At 39.9% G+C, this 16,575-nt stretch overlaps 1 protein-coding gene across 10 annotated transcripts in view; it reads right to left on the reverse strand.

Moving 5' to 3' along the window:
* Positions 1-9,793: 9,793 nt before the first annotated feature.
* PIGN (phosphatidylinositol glycan anchor biosynthesis class N) overlaps positions 9,794-16,575 on the reverse strand; it is a 143,264-nt gene continuing 136,482 nt past the window's right edge. For all 10 annotated transcript variants that reach the window (XM_035271293.3, XM_035271286.3, XM_078348254.1 and 7 more), the window contains one exon: positions 9,794-13,365. In XM_035271293.3, the coding sequence (XP_035127184.3) occupies positions 13,242-13,365 (124 nt within the window). In that variant the 3' untranslated portion in view covers positions 9,794-13,241. The remainder of the gene's footprint in view (positions 13,366-16,575) is intronic.

Below are 16,575 nucleotides of genomic sequence, written 5' to 3' on the forward strand. Positions count from 1 at the left end.
GGCTTGTAGAGTAACTGGGCAGGCTTAAAAAATGGTTGGGGACCAAGGGAAGCTAGACCATAGAGGACACAGCCAAGGGAACCTGCAAGGAACATCACTGCAGCTCCCTTGGAAGCCATAGATTGTGTCTGCTCTGGCTGGGCTGCCAAGGACCACTGTGTGGAGCCACCTTCATCTTCTAGAGTAGGAGACAGAGCACTGCCTTCCCCCAATACCACTTTAATAGAGATTCACTCAAATAAGAAGTTAGAATGCTGACAATCATAATAACACCTCCACAGTATGGCTTGTCTACATAAAATCACTGGATTTGTGAAGTTGGATTGAGAGGAAAACATACTGATCTAAAAGGCTGCCTCATACTGAACTGTATGAAATAAAAAACTCTACCACTTCCTGGTTATTTGACTTGGGAGAGTTAACCTGAATCTTACTTTCCTGATAAATGTGACTGATGATAAGTTGTAGCAGCTAATTCTTCTAAAGTTTAGCTCAGTGCCTGATACACGCTGAGGGCTCATTAAGCATGAACACCTATAGGTGTGTGATCAATGGAATTAAATCTTTTACTTCTAAATATAAACTGAGTTCTGCATTTCATTGTAGAACTGTGTTTATTTGAACTCTTTCCTCAAGCCCCTTCTCAATCGCTGACCTTCTCAGCACATCAGTTTTCCTGAGCTTTCTCTCTCTGAGTCTTGGAGTACTTGTTGCACGTATTACTCATAGGGCAAATATCACATGCTGCCTTTATTCAATAGCTATATCATCTATACCCAGACTCTAAGTCTTTCTTATGCAGTGCACTAAGAAGCTAATGTGCTTATTCAGAGGTTAAGCCTGTACACAAATTTAATACAATTTAATGTTTTAATCTAATTTAAGTCATGAGTGCAATGAGACCAAAAAACACATCATGGGGCAGGCAGTATTATCACAGTATTACAGATGAGTCAGTTGAGACCCAGAGAGGTTTGCCTAAGGTCACACAACTAATAAGAAGCAGAGCCCAGATAAGTCTGGGTGATTCTAGAGTGCATAAATTCTGCCTTCTAAATTGCATTATCAGTTTCTTGAGGGCAAGAATTAGGTTGAATATCCCTTTGTGTTTCGCTCATTTTCTGGTAAAGTCTTGAAAGAGGCAGGGCTCTAGTTCTGAGGACCAACAGATAAAATGGCAAACATTTTAAAACCATCCACCCCATTGGTGAATGGCTAGAAAGCCAATGTGTTCATGTTTTGTTTTGTTTTCTGAATCTAATAATTTTTTGCCCATATGAGTATAAACGTCTACCTAGAAGTTTGATCTATACTTAAAGTCTGTTCAACTGTTTGTAATTAACTAACCAGTCAGCTCAGTTGATAAAATGTTCAACAAAGGGTAGAAAAGAAAATCCATGCCAAGTTGTATGAATTTTCAATAAAGTTAAGCAATGAAGTTAATAGAACTGTATATACTGTTATCTATTATGTATAAATATATAATCTGAAAAGAAAACTGATATGGTTTGACTCTGTGTCCCCACCCAAATCACACTTTGAATGGTAATAATCCCCACGTGTTGTGTAGAGACCTTGTGGGAGGTAACTGAATCAAGGGGGTGGGTTTTTCCCATGCTATTCTCAGGATGATGAATAAGTCTCACAAGATCTGATGGTTTTGTAAAGGGGAGTTCTTCTGCATACACTCTTTCTTGCCTGCCTCCATGTAAGATGTGACTTTGCTCCTCACTTGCCTTCCACCACGATTGTGAGGACTCCCCAGCCATGTCAAACTGTGAGTCCATTAAACCTCTTTCCTTTATAAATTACCAGTCTCAGGTATGTCTTTATTGGCAGGATGAGAATGGACTAACACAGAAAATTGGTACCAGGTAGTGGGGTGCTGCTGTAAAGATACCCAAAAATGTGGAAGCAACTTTGGAACTAGGTGTAACAGACGTTGGAACAGTTTGGAAGACTGTGAAGAAGAAGACAGAAAGATGTGGGAAAGTTTGGAACTTCCTAGATACTTGTTGAATGGCTTTGACCAAATGCTGCTCATCTCAGATGCAGATGAGGAACTTGCTGGGAACTGGAGTAAAGGTCACTATTGCTATGCAAAGTGACTAGTGGCATTTTCCCCTGTCTAGAGATCTGTGGGACTCTGAACTCAAGAAGGATGATTTAGGGTATCTGGGGAAAGAAATTTCTAAGTGGCAAAGCATTCAAGAGGAAGCACAGCATAAAAGTTTGGCAAATGGCCAGCCTAATGATGCAATAGAAAAGAAAAACCCAGTTTCTGGGGAGAAATTTAAGCCAGCTGCAGAAATTTGCATAATGAACAAGGAGCTGAATGTTAATCACCAAGACAATGGGAAAAATAACTCCAGGGCATGTAAGGTACCTTCATTGGCAGTCCCTCCCATCACAGGCCTGGAGGCCTAGGGGGAAAAATGGTTCCCTGGGCCAATCCCAGGGCCCCCTTGCTGTGTGCAGCCTAGTGACCTGGTGTCCTGCATATCAGCTGCTCCAGCTGGGGCTGAAAGGGGCCAACATACAGCTCGGGCTGTGGCTTCAGAGGATGGAAACCCCAAGTCTTGGCAACTTCCATGTGGTGTTGAGCCTGTGGGTGCACAGAAGTCAAGAATAGAAGTTTGGGACCCTCCCACCTAGATTTTGGAGGATTTATGGAAACAACTGGATATCCAGGCAGAAGTATGTTGCAGGGGCAGAGCCCTCATACAGAATCTCTGCTAGGGCAGTGCAGAAGAGAAATGTGGGGTTGCAGCCCCCACACAGAGTCCCCACTGGTGTACTGCCTAGTGGAGCTTTAAGAGGGCCACTGTCCTCCAGATCACATAATGGCAGATCCACCAACAGCTTGCACCTGGAAAAGCCACAGACACTCAATGCCAGCACACAAAAGCAGCCAGGGCAGGGGCTATACCCCGCAAAGCCACATAAGTGGAGCCCATCTCTTGCATCATGTGACCTGGATGTGAGATATAGAGTCAAGGGAGATTATTTTGAAGCTTTAAGATTTAATTGGCTGCCTCTTTGGATTTTAGACTTGCATGGGGCCTGTAGCTCCTTCATTTTGTTCAACTTCTCCCATTTGGAACAGGTGTATTTACCCAAAGTCTGTACCCCTGTTGTATCTAGGAAGTAACTAACTTGCTTTTGATTTTACAGGCTCATAGGCAGAAGGACTTCCCTTGTCTCAGATGAGACTTTGGACTATGGACTTGTGAGTTAATGCTGAAATGAGTTAAGATTTTGGAGGACTGTTGGGAAGGCATGATTGATTTTGAAATGTGAGGACATGAGATTTGGGAGAGCTCAGGGGTGGAAAGATATGGTTTGGCTGTGTCCCCACCCAAATCTCACCTTGAATTGTAATAATCCCCACGTGTCATGGGAAGGACCATGTGCGAGGTAATTAAATCATGGGGGCAGGTTTTTCCTGTGCTGTTCTCCTGATGATGAATAAGTCTCATGAGATCTGATGGTTTTATAAGGGGGAGTTTCCCTGCACATGCTTTTTTGCCTGCCACCATGTAAGACGTGACTTTGCTCCTCACTTGCCTTCCTCCATGATTGTGAGACCTCCCCAGCCAACTGGGGTGCATTAAACCTTTTTCCTTTGTAAATTACCCAGTCTCAGGTATGTCTGTATTTGCAGAATGAGAACAAACTAATACAAAAATGCACCCCAAAGATAAGCAATAGCAATTAATCTACTGATTTTTGTATAATTACATATAAAGTTTAACTAAGACCTTGAACCAATGCTTTGATTATGGCCATCTCTGAACAAAACAATGTAACTCAACATCATAATATGTAAATTCCTACAGCTGTGGAGGTCCTCTGGGAAACCAGACAGTTCAATCATGTTTTTTTTTTTTTTTTTTTAGAAGGCCTTATTTAAGAAACCTAACTAATGTTAAAAGTACTTATATTTCTAATTTCATCAAGTATGTCAGGAACATAAAGATCATCAGGTTTAGAGTGCTTAACCAAAAAAGGCTTTACTTTTCTCACATATCCAGAAGCTGGAGGTAAACTGTCCTAGGATGGTATGGTGAGCAGCTAAGGGATTCTACCATGGACTCAGTCATCTTTCATCTTCCAGCTAAGCCTTCCTTTCCAGGTAGTTTCATTTTCAAATGCATTATTCCTAGGTTGCAAAACTGCTCCACCTCCAGAGGCATGCCTACATTTCAGATACAGAAGGAGGAAAAGGCAACAGGCAAGAAGGAATATCAGCTGCATTGAGTTTCCCAGAAGCTCTACCCAGACTTCTGTGTGTACATAATTGGCAAGAGCTGCATTGCATTGGCATGCCTCATTGCAAAGGAGGGTTGGTTTTTTTTTTAATTCCGGCATACTACTTCTTTTTTTAAAAAAAAACAAAGATTTTCTTTTCAGAGACATGGTCTCATTATGTTTCCTAGGCTGTCCTTGAACTCCTGGGCTTAAGCAATCCTCTTGCCTCAGCCTCCAGAGTAGCTGGGACTATAGGTGTATGCCACCCCGCCTGACTCTGGGCAGGCAGGGTGATATATCTGATAAACAAATCAGGGTCCTGATGGTAAAAAAGGAGAGTGGATACTAGGTAACTAGTAATGCCTGCCACAAGAACATATATGAACCGTGGATTATGTTGTTTTTCCTCTGAATATTTCAGCCCTTGAACTTCTTACCTAACAAATGATTTATGGAGCCAGGAAATGATGGAGAGATTCTACACTAGGGGCCATGAAGCTGTCCACAGGGCTAGATTCATTCTACCAGTTCTCAATGACAATATTATGCCCTTCTTTTATTTCAACTGCTAGTTAGGACACTGCATTTCAGGAGGAGCATATTACTGTCACAGGCCATTAAATAATCCTTATCTTAGCAGATGCTAACTGGTACGTTAACCTGTCATCGACAGTGCTTTTTGTCTGTGTCTGGCCACTCAGCATTCAACTGCCCACGTCTTTCATTGCTGGTCTTCCTTGAGCTGGGACATGTAAGGGATTTGAGGCCAACCAGCTAGCACAGAGGAAGCACTCAGTAATATTTACTATCTCCTCAATTACACCAAAAGCTCTTCAAAGGCAGAGCTGATGTCTTATACTTTGTATCTGAACTCTGCTTGACTAGGAGAGGATACTGAATTATTTGCTGATTAATGCAATGGGTTATTTTAACTCATGCCACTGACCTGCACATTAAGACTACTGCTGTCATCATCTATGTAATTCCACTCATGTGACCTAAGCAAAATATAAATGTATTTTGTTTCCAAGTGCTATCCTGTGTGTGGACTACGGTTCTGGAATCCCCAAGGAAGCAGTTCTATACCCCTAAAGGAGGTGATGATTAAAAGTTTTAGGCTGGGCACGGTGGCTCAAGCCTGTAATACCAGCACTTTGGAAGCCCCGAGGCAGGTGGATCACAAGGTCAAGAGATTGAGACCATCCTGGTCAACATGGTGAAACCCCATCTCTACTAAAAATACAAAAAATTAGCTGGGCACGGTGGCACGTGCCTGTAATCCCAGCTACTCGGGAGGCTGAGGCAGGAGAATTGCCTGAACCCAAGAGGCGGAGGTTGTGGTGAGCCGAGATCGCTCCATTGCACTCCAGCCCGGGTAACAAGAGCGAAACTCCGTCTCAAAAAAAAAAAAAAGTTTTAGTTTCAGACTTAGACTGAAATTAGCTCTGAGTTGACTAGCAAATCAACTTGCCAAATGGAGGGCTTGGGGACATTCATTTAGTCTCCTAGAACTTTAGTTTTCTTATCTGGAAAATAAGGCTAATATCCACCTTGGTTGGTGTTGCGTGGGCCATGGCTGTGCCTGTCCACATGAAAGCCCCTCAGTGGGCCCAGGTGGAACAGCCCAGGGCATCATAGTACAGACAAAGCAGGAATGTAAAGGCATAGAAAAGCTGGCCCTCCTCAGCATCACAGTTACTGCCTCTTACGATGATGTAAGTTGTTTGGGAATGCTGCCGTGGCTGTGAGCACTGAGGGCAGTGGGCCCATGCTCTGTGTTCCTCTGCTCTACTGGGCATATTGTTCTCCTTGGGCTTCTAAAAGCCCCAATCTTGAGGCAGGGTGAGCTGAAGAGACCTTTGAGGGGAGGGCAAAACCACCTATACATTATTCTCTCTTTACTATCTTTCCAGTGTTTGCTGCTTTTACTGAAGAAAAACCAAACTGGAGCAGAGTCTGACATCCTTCTTGACAGCCTGGAACCCAGACCAGGCTCGCTGAGGTCTGGCCTTGCACAAGTGGTTGCAATAACTCAATTACATGAGATCATGAATGTAAAGCCCCTGCCAAAGGACTTGGCACATGGCAGGTTCTCTGCAGGGATTATTTGTGCTGCTGTTTCTCCAGTAGCACCTATGAGAAAATTTGTGTTTTGTTTTGGAGAAATGAATATGTAAGAGCTCTCTTGGAGATAGAAGCTATGCAAAGCTAAGATTTTTAAATTCCTGTTTTTACTACCTAACACCAAAACCGGGCACTTACACATTTTCTAGTATCAGGCATGAACCAGTTTTCATGGAACTATTCTGCCCCTTCAATTCCAACTTAGCAGAAGGTAAAAAGCAGGTACAAAAATAAACATTTTAAGTGGAGTTTGGACTTCTCATAATCCTCAGTGTTCTTAGAGCTATCAGTGAATTCAATCACCCATCCGTTTTTAAACAGATTACTTATTGGAAGGTTACTAGAATATCTCACTTAATTAAACTTGGCGAACAACAGCTCTGAAACTTTGAATCTTAGAAACTTTCAGTTCCAGCTTGAAAATCTTGCAAACTCAGATTGGTCTGGCTTGGGTCAGATGTGCACCCCTAAACTAGTCAAACATGGTGAGAAGGGTCATAAAAAATTTTAGCTCCTGCCAGAAGCAGAAGGTTAGCAATGTTTCTGTCACCTCAAGTTACTTCAAGAAGAGGAAATGCTGAGCAAAGGCCCTGCTGAGCACTATACACTCACATGAGATTTATGCTGAACATAATAATTAGCCAGGCGCAGTGGCTCGCACCTCTAATCCCAATACTTTGGGAAGCCAAGGGGCAGATTGCTTGAGCCCAGGAATTCAAGGCCATCTTGGACACCACGGTGAGACCCTATCTCTATAAAATATTTAAAAATTAGCCTGTGGTTTCAGCTTTTCAGGAAGCTTAGGTAAGAGGGTTGCTTGAACCTGGGAGGCCAAGGCAGCAGTGAGCCATGATTGTGCCACTGCACTCCAGCCTGTGCGACAGAGTGAGACCCTGTCTCAAAAACCCCAAAAACATAATAATTGCCTCAATAATTGATGAAAAGTAATCCAGGAAGAAAAGTGCTATACATATTGGGCTCTAACATGACACAGAGGGGAGTAACAGAGGTACAAGAGCAGAGAGAAAACTCGGGAGAAATAACAAAAACAGAAAAAAACCACTGAACCACCCCCTTTAATCCTCTGCTTCTCTGCTATTATACTTCCAATGCATTTATGTAAAATTACGTGTATATAGTAAAAATTTTAAAAACATAACATTATAAATACAATTTTAAATAATCTTGTTATTTTACAATAGTTTTATAGAAACTCTGCAAAATTTGTACATAAGGTTCCCACACACTCCCTCACCCAATTTCTTATTATTAACACCTAATGATGACTAATTACTAATTACTAAGGCACACTTTTCACAATGAATGAACCAATATTGATGTTTTATTAACTACAGTCCATACTTTATCAGATTTCCTTAGTTTGTACCTGAGGTCCTTTTCTGTGTCAGGGCCCCATCCAGGGTGCCGCATCATCTCCATAGGCTTCTCCAGGCTCTGACGGTTCCTCAGCCTTTCCTTGTTTTTGATGACCTTGGCAGTTTTGAAGAGTGCTCACCAGGTACTCTGCCAAATGTTCCTTCCTATATTGAGATTTGTCTGTTTTTCTCATGATTAGACTGGGTTTAGGAGTGTTGGGGAGGAAGTCCATATAGGTAAAGTGCCACTCTCATCATGTATCCAGGGCACACACTGTCAACCTAACTTTTCACTGTTGATGTTCACCTGGATCACCTGGCTGTGCTACAATTAGTTTTTTTAATAAAATAAAAGCAATCACAATAACATGAGATATCGATAGGACATGACAAGCAAACGTGTATCAGGTAAACGGGAATTTAATTGTATGGTTTCTAACTTTAAGAATATTACTTCTCACTAGCAAGGGGAGGAGCTTTTAAAATGTTGACCAACTATTCCTAGATGTTCTCCTAATATTGAGACATTCTAGGTAAAAGTTTGTGTCTGTAAGATTGACAATTACCTTTGTTGGTCCTTTCGTTAATCATATTACTCAAATTCACTGAATATTATCTACTTAAAGCAAAAACAACTTTAAAAAATTAATGGAATCATTGATGTTTGATGCAATTGGTATTTTATACCAGTCAAGCTAATTAAATTCTTGTGTAAAAAGAATTTATCTTTTCATGAATTCACCCAAGAGTAACAACAATTTTAGAGTTTAGCCCTTTGAGGCCAATTAAAGGAAATCTTGATAATTGATGTTTTCTTTTTACAATGTTTTAAAATAACAATTATTAAAAAAATGTAACTCAAATCACCTTCTACAACGTCAAATCATAAGAAAACAAGTTAAAATTTCCTACAAATTTATTTTTCAAGTAAAATATATAAAACATAAGGTATAAAGGCTTAGTCTAAACTCCAACAGGGCTGCACGATGAGCTGTGATTAACTGGATGCAGTCTGGTAGCAGTGGCCTTTCCCATATAAAAGACTAAATGATGGCAGGTATAACTTATACAGAGGCAGGAAAAGTTGCAGGAAATTGTAAAGTTTTCCCACATTGAGGGTTACAGTAAAAATGGTATTCTAGTTCTCAGGAAAAAAAATTCAATCAAGCATACAATACTCTATTTTCAAAACTATGACAAATTGAGGTTTTAGTGTAAAAGTATATGGAGACATTTCTTTTTGAGGCAGAGTCTTGCTTTGTTGCCCAGGCTGGAGTGCAGTGGCACGATCTTGGCTCACTGCAACCTCAGTCTCCCAGGTTCAAGCAATTCTCTTGACTCAGGCTTCTGAGTAGCTGGGATTACAGGAGTCTGCTACACTGCCAGGCTTTTTTTTTTTTTTCTTTTTAGTAGCTTTGGGATTTTGCCATCTTGGCCAGGCTGGTCTCGAACTCTTGACCTCGAGTAATCCACCCACTTTGGCCTCCCAAAGTGCTGGAATTAAAGGATTGAGCCACCAAGCCCAGCCTGGAAACATTTCTTATGTTTACCAAACAGGAAAGAAACTAAGATCGGGTCTGCTGTCAAGGAAGTGAAAACTTTTGGCATAATGCTATCTTCCTGCCTTCACAACACACATCACAAGTTAAACTCCCTTAAAACTAAAGTAAATGAATCTATTTAAGGTGGTTTGACTAGATGTTTCTCAAATATGTTTAATTAAGAAACTCTTTTTGATTGGGCGTGGTAGCTCAGGCCTATAATCCCAGCACTTTGGGAGGCAGAGGTGGGTGGATTGCTTGAGGTCAGGAGTTCAAGACCATCCTGATGAACATGGTGAAACCCTGTCACAACTAAAAATTTAAAAATTAGCCATACATGGTGGTGGGCGCCTGTACTCCAGCTACTCAGGAGGCTGAGGCAGGAGAATCGCTTGAACCCGGGAGGTGGAGGCTGCAGTGAGCTGAGATAGGGCCATTGCACTCCAGTCTGGACAACAAAGCAAGACTGTTTCAACAAACAAACAGACAAACAAACAACTCTTTTTATTATGACATTTATTTATATTACCAGGAATCAATGTTCTAAGGGACAAAGTCTGAAAAATGCCACTGTGTGGCAAATAAATGCTGCAATTCTAAAGGTAGAAAGTTGAATAATAACTGTAATCCGTTTTAGTGTACCCAAGGAAATGAGTAAGAGACACATCTCAAAGGTTCTTTTCATTTCTTTATAGAATGAATATTAAGTACTTTTCATGAGTTTACCCAAGGGTAATAATAATTCTAGATTTATCCCTTTGAGGCCAATTAAAGAACATTTTGATAATTAATGTTTCCTTTTCATTTTTTAAAAATAACAAAGCATTATAAAGAAATCCCAGTCTTTTTTAAAAAAATGCTACAACTTGGACAACATAGTAAAACCCTGTATCCATCAAAAAAATTTTAAAAAATTAGCTAGGTATGGGGGCGTGTGCCTGTAGTTCCAGCTACTCAGGAGGCTGAGGTGGGAGGATCGCTTGAGCCCAGGAGACAGAGGTTGCAGTGAGCCGAGATCATGCCACTGCATTCTAGCCTGAGCAAGAGTTAAGACCCTGTCTCAAAACAAAAACAAACAACCATGCTGATACAGAAATGGGAAAATGCTAAAAAGATATTACCATCTTACTGAAAGCACACAGCATAACAATCATTAATGCTTTGAAGCATTTTAAATACAGTAAGGGGAATGTCAACATAAAAAGAACTATGAAAAGGTGAGAAATGACCAAGTTACCTCTGGTCTCTTAAAGAAAAGAGTTCTCAGAACTGGTTGAAGGGGGTCTTCTCCAAATGAGAGTTGATTTAGCTCCATTCTCATCAGTCCCAAGATGGCATCTAGTGTGAATATGGGAGCTCCCTAGGGTCTCCCAACCACAGGGGAGCTCTGCAGCAGCTACGCCTGTCCTAGAGACCACACCTACGTGTCTCCTTCATTCCCTCTAGGCCAGCTGCATCAGAAATCATGTTTTTACTGGCACAGTTATATATCAAAAAGGAGGAGAAAAGGAGCCCCTAGTCTACCAAAACAAGTGTATAAAGGTGGCAGGAGGGGAAGAGGGTTGACATTGATGTTCTTAATATCTGAGTTGGCTGAAATTTGTAACTATTTTTCATGAGAAACAGTATTTTAATGAATGAAGAGCTTTTCTAATTCAGCTCCATAATTAATAAATAATTTTGAACACATTACAATGAAAATATGTTATCATTTATAACACTTCCCTAAAAAATAAAAATGTATTTTGTATTCTAAATAGTGTACACTAAATATAATAGTTAACATATTGGGAAATGACACACAAGCTGCAGTAGTTTCCCGAAGTCTTAGGGTTCCCTCTAAGATTTATTCATGGGCCCTCTAAGATTACAGCATGGCCTTTTTTTGGTTCAATATTTTCACAATTTGTTCTGCCCATTTTAATTCTTATAACAATTCTTAATTTAAACACTAGTAATCATCAACTGTGCTAAGTCTTGACTGGGAAATCTATGGCATAGGTAGAATGAAAAAATAAATACCTTAAATAGAAATACTTTTTCCCTAACTCTTGTTTCTTTTTTCTGTTTTTCAATAAAAAATATGCATTTCAAAACATTTAAAGATACCCGAGAAACTGCAACAGAAAAGGCCTGTTCCCACGTGAGTCTGAAGGGGCCAGTTACAGCGCAGCAAGGCAAGCCCGTGCTGCAGGCACGCAACACAAACTCTATGATACTGTCAGAGGGAAGTTCAACCTATTCTACAGACTCACGAATCTGAAAGGACAAAACTAAGAAAAAGACATGCTTCAAAGAGCAAAATAAAGATAAAAGACTGAGCACATTTTACAATGTTGTAATAAAATATTGATTATATAAAAATTGGGGAAAGGATGAAAAGCAAAACTACATAAAGAGGTAAATGGTAAGTATTTATACAGTCAGTTTTCTCTGATGTGTGAAAAAAAACTAATAAAAAAAAATCCTTTCTGGTAATATGAAAGTTCATGATTCTTGTTCCATCAATGTCAGTGTTTGCTACCACAGCTTCTTAGTTGTTCAGCTAGATAAATACTATGAACTGATGCATGAGATTTCATAAGACATTAATACCTCTTCTTTATACTATAATTCTTTCACTGCTATACCATATAGTATTACAAATAAATTGTAACTATACTTCATCATAAATTGAAATTAAGAAAGTACTCTTTGCCAAACTGATATCTGACTCTTTTAAATTGTATTTATTCACTCCCTGCCAATTTGAAAAATCTAATAAACTATAGAGGGTTTCCTAGTCATTAACGTGAATTAGTAATGCTATAACTTAATTCAAAAGCAATTACTTTTTAAAAATAGGGCACATACCAGGAAAGCTTAGCATCAGCCAAAAGCTACTGGCACATCACAGACAAAAGGCCAACTCCACAGGGATACATAAGGGTAATTTTATGAACAATCCAAATAAAAACTACTCTGAAAAAATTTTGCCCATTAGAAGTTGTTTACAAATGGAAATCTAATTTGCTGAAGAGATTTTAGACCTTTGGGCTAGAATCTCACAACCACAAAGAATAACAACTTTAATATGAATTCCTATGATATTGTCAGAAAGTTTAACCATTGATTTTTAGAATCCTGTTAAAATAATAGATGACAGTAGAAAGAAATTCAAAGGAAAAAAACAACATATGAAAAAGCCACAGGGGTAACATGTTGAACCTACAATTAAAAACTATTTGTTTTAATATTTTTCCTATGTGTAAGACACGAATACTAAGCACTCTCTACTTTTGTATCATTCAGAATTCCATGAAAATCCTGAAGTGAAAAAAAGGTGAAGGTTAGACATGCATCTAGCTGGTAGACTAGGAAAATCCTAGAAATAGCACTAAAAAGGATAAGATAGTATTACTGCATACTAAAGGACCATGACAAATACCTGCAAACATGTTTTTCTACTGAAGCTTTAGCAAATTTGAAATAATACACCCTGATTGTCTAACAAAGCCAGTGCTGAAAGCTGATAAATATTTATGGTGCCACCTGGTGATTTCCTTCCAGTTCAGCCATGGCAATGATTCTGGATGCCATCAGCACTGCCCCCACAGGCATATGTTCTCCTTTGGGTATGTGGGAAGTTGTGTGGTTGGGGACCAGATTGTTGCAGGTGCTCTAAACATCACTAGGAAAAGCTGCCAGCCAAAGGAAAAAAATGAAAATGGAGAATGCCTTCCTACATTTTTCTACAGATAGAATCATTATTTCATGCCTGCAAAACCTAGAAAAAAGAAAAGAAGCTCCTTTGTTCCAGAAACCTGTCAATTCAGAATTCCAAATACAATTGTTCTTACAGGAGTAGAATATATTATACATTAGTACTCATCTTCTGATTGAATCCTTGATGAGATTTTAGTTTAAAAGGAGAATCAGGATCCAGGTGCTGAATGGTGTTTCAGCAACATCACATCAAGTGACTTTTGGGTTTGCCACATAGTCTGAGTTTCTTTGTTGTGAGCAGCTGGGCCAGGCCATTGAGGAACACCAAAAAGATGGTCATGGACATGACAATTACATAGTGGCTGATGCTGCAAAAGGAGAAAAAGATGTTATAGGCAGAGAGAACACAGGTGAGGAAAAGCATGAGATTCCTCTGAATGGTTTTAAATGGATAGATGAAAACCTCCTCTCTCAGGAGGAGGAGCAGGTGTCCTTTCCCCTATTCCTCCTGCTACATATAATTGTCCATTGGTATCTGCAGTGGACTTGTTTCAGGACCTTCCATGAATACCCAAATCCTCGAATGCTCAAGTCCCTGATATAAAATGGTGTATTTGCATGTAAGCTATGCACATCCTCCTGTATACTTTAGATCGGGGTCCCCAATCCTTGGGCAGTGCACTGGTACCATTCTGTGGCCTGTTAGGAACCAGCTGCAAAGCAGAAGGTGAGCAGTAGACCAGAGAGCATTACTGCCTGAGCTCTGCCTCCCATCAGATCAGCAATAGCATTAGATTCTCAGAGGAGCACAAACCCTGTGAACTGCGCCTGCGAGGGATCTAGGTTGTGCACTCCTAATGAGACTCTAATGAATGTCTGCCTGATGATCTGAGGTGGAACAGTTTCATCCCCAAACCATCTCTTATCCTCCCATACATGGCAGTGTGTGGAAAAGCCGTTTTCCATGAAATCGTTTGCTGGTGCCAAAAAGGTTGGGGACTGCTTCTTTAGATAATCTCTAGAATTCCTTTTGTTACACTGTATTGTTTAGGGAATAACCCCAAGGACAGAAAGTCTGTACATGTTCAGTACAGATGCAATTAAAAAATATGTTCAATCCCTAGCTGGCTGAATCCATGACATGGAACCTGAGGATACAGAGGGCTGACTATACAATTAAAAATATTGAACACTATAAATCAAACACAAAAAGACTCCAGCTGGTGGCAAGAAGGCAGATTGGTCAGTGATCTTGGGACCCAAAGAATTCTCTGAATTTTCTTTTGACTCACATTTATAGACTTGTAAGAAGACATCAGCAACCTGGAAATGCCACTGGGCACAGACCGAAAAACAAAAAAACCACACACACACACCCCCCAAAACAATAAGACCACAACAAGAGCCTATTCTCTCTAGCAAGGGACAGACAAAGAAGGGGGCAGCCCTAAAAGATAGAAACTATTTAGGTATTAACTGATCTATTTCAGCCAAACACCACAGAAAAAAATGTGGCTCTACCCTGACCTATTCTAGCATAGGCTGAGTGGGGAGCCCAGACTTCCATCCTCACCAGGCTATAATGGGGCACTCTAACCCTCAACCTATGTGATCCCCTCCACTGTCATGGTGTCAGGGAAGGCTGAAGAGGGTAGCTGGTACTTTTGTTCATACCTGGTGGATGTCAGTGGGAAGCCTGGATTTCCATCATCTTGTGGGAAGCCTGGACTTCCACATCCATGAAGCAGTAATGGGGTCCCTCCCCATCTTCAATGGGGTCATGTCAAAGGAGGCCTAGTGGAGAGCCATGAATTCCACCTCCATTCAGAGGCAGAAAGGCCATTCCTTCCCTGACCATGTTATTAGTGGAGGTCACATGGGAGGCAAAGAGAACCTCTATCCTTCCCAGCCAGTAGACTGGGATTAGCTATATACATGTAATACCTAAAGCAACAACTTAAAAAGCCATACAAATACACTAAAAATGCCACAGATAAATAAAAATAATTCCATAAAATGTTCAAGTAACAGAAAACAGAAAAAACAAAATGGCAGACTGAAGCTCTAACATATCAATAACTACATTCAATGTGAATAATCTAAATACACCAACTAAAAACAGAGATTGGTAGAAGAGAATAAAAAACATGACCAAACTACATGCTGTCTAAAAGATACTTCAATTATGAAGGAAACATCATGCAAACATTAATTTTAAAAAAGAAGGAGTAGCTATATTAATATCAGATAAGATAGACTACAGCGCAAACAGACTTCAGAGCAAAGATATCCTTTTCTCAAAAATTAATAGAACAACACTGAAAGTCAGCAAGGTTACAGAAGAACTCAACACTGTCAAACAACAGGATTTACTTCACAATGATAAAACATTCCACCCTCTTACACGCTCTTTTCAAGTGCCCATACATACCAAGGTAGACCATATTCTGGGACATAAAACAAACCTCAACAAATTTAAAAGAAATGAAATCACACAGAGTGCCTTCTCTGACCACAATGGAATCCAACTAGAAATCCACAATGGATAACAGATATATTACCAAACACTTGGAAACTAAACAACACAACAGTAAATAACTCATGGGTCAAAGATGAAGTTTTAAGAGAAATAAAAGAACAGATTGAATGTAATAAAAATTTTAAAACCAACATATCACAGTTTATGGGACACAGCTAAAGCAAGCGCTGACAGGGAAGTAGACCCATGCAAATCTGCACCCCATCCCCTCGAAGGAGTACAAACCATATACGTGATATCACCACACCCTATGAGTCTCACGTTATATACAAAAATTAACTAAAATGGATCATGGACTTAAAAGTAAAATGTAAACATATAAACATTTTAGAAAAAAATCTTTGGGATCTGGAGCTAGCCAGCGTACTTAGTCTTAATACAAAAAGAAAGCACAATCCAAAAAGTAAATATGATAAATTGGGCTTCATCAAAATAAAAAAAAATCTTTTGTTCTGTGAAAGGCCCTGTTAAGAGGGTAAATAGATAAGTTACAGACTGGGAGAAAATACTTGCAAGCCATATATTCAACATCAGATTTTTTTTTTTTTTTTGAGACAGGGTCTTGCTCTGTCACCCAGGCTGGACTGTAGAGGTATGATCACAGCTCACTGTAGCTTTGACCTCCCTTGGCTCAAGTGATCCTCCCACCTCAGCCTCCTGAGTAGCTGAGACCACATGTATATACCACCACACCCATCTAATACTTGTATTTTCTGTAGAGATGGGGTCTTGCCAGGCTGGTCTTGAACTCTTGGGCTCAAGCAATCTGCCTGTGTTGGCTTCCCAAAGTGTTGGGACTACAGGTGTGAGCCACTGCATTCACCCAGAAAGGACTATTTCCTAGAACAGAATATAGAATAAATTCTCAAAACCCAACATTAAAAAAACCCAGAAACAACTCAATTAGAAAATGATCAAAAGACATGAACAGGCATTTTATCAAAGAAGATAAACAGATAGGAAATAAACAGATGAAAAAATGTTCAGTATCATTAACCATTATGTGAGTTGAAGCCAAAATGAGATATCAGTACACACC

This window comes from Callithrix jacchus, chromosome 13 (genome assembly GCF_049354715.1).
Source record: "Callithrix jacchus isolate 240 chromosome 13, calJac240_pri, whole genome shotgun sequence".
NCBI classification, from domain to species: Eukaryota; Metazoa; Chordata; class Mammalia; order Primates; family Cebidae; genus Callithrix; species Callithrix jacchus.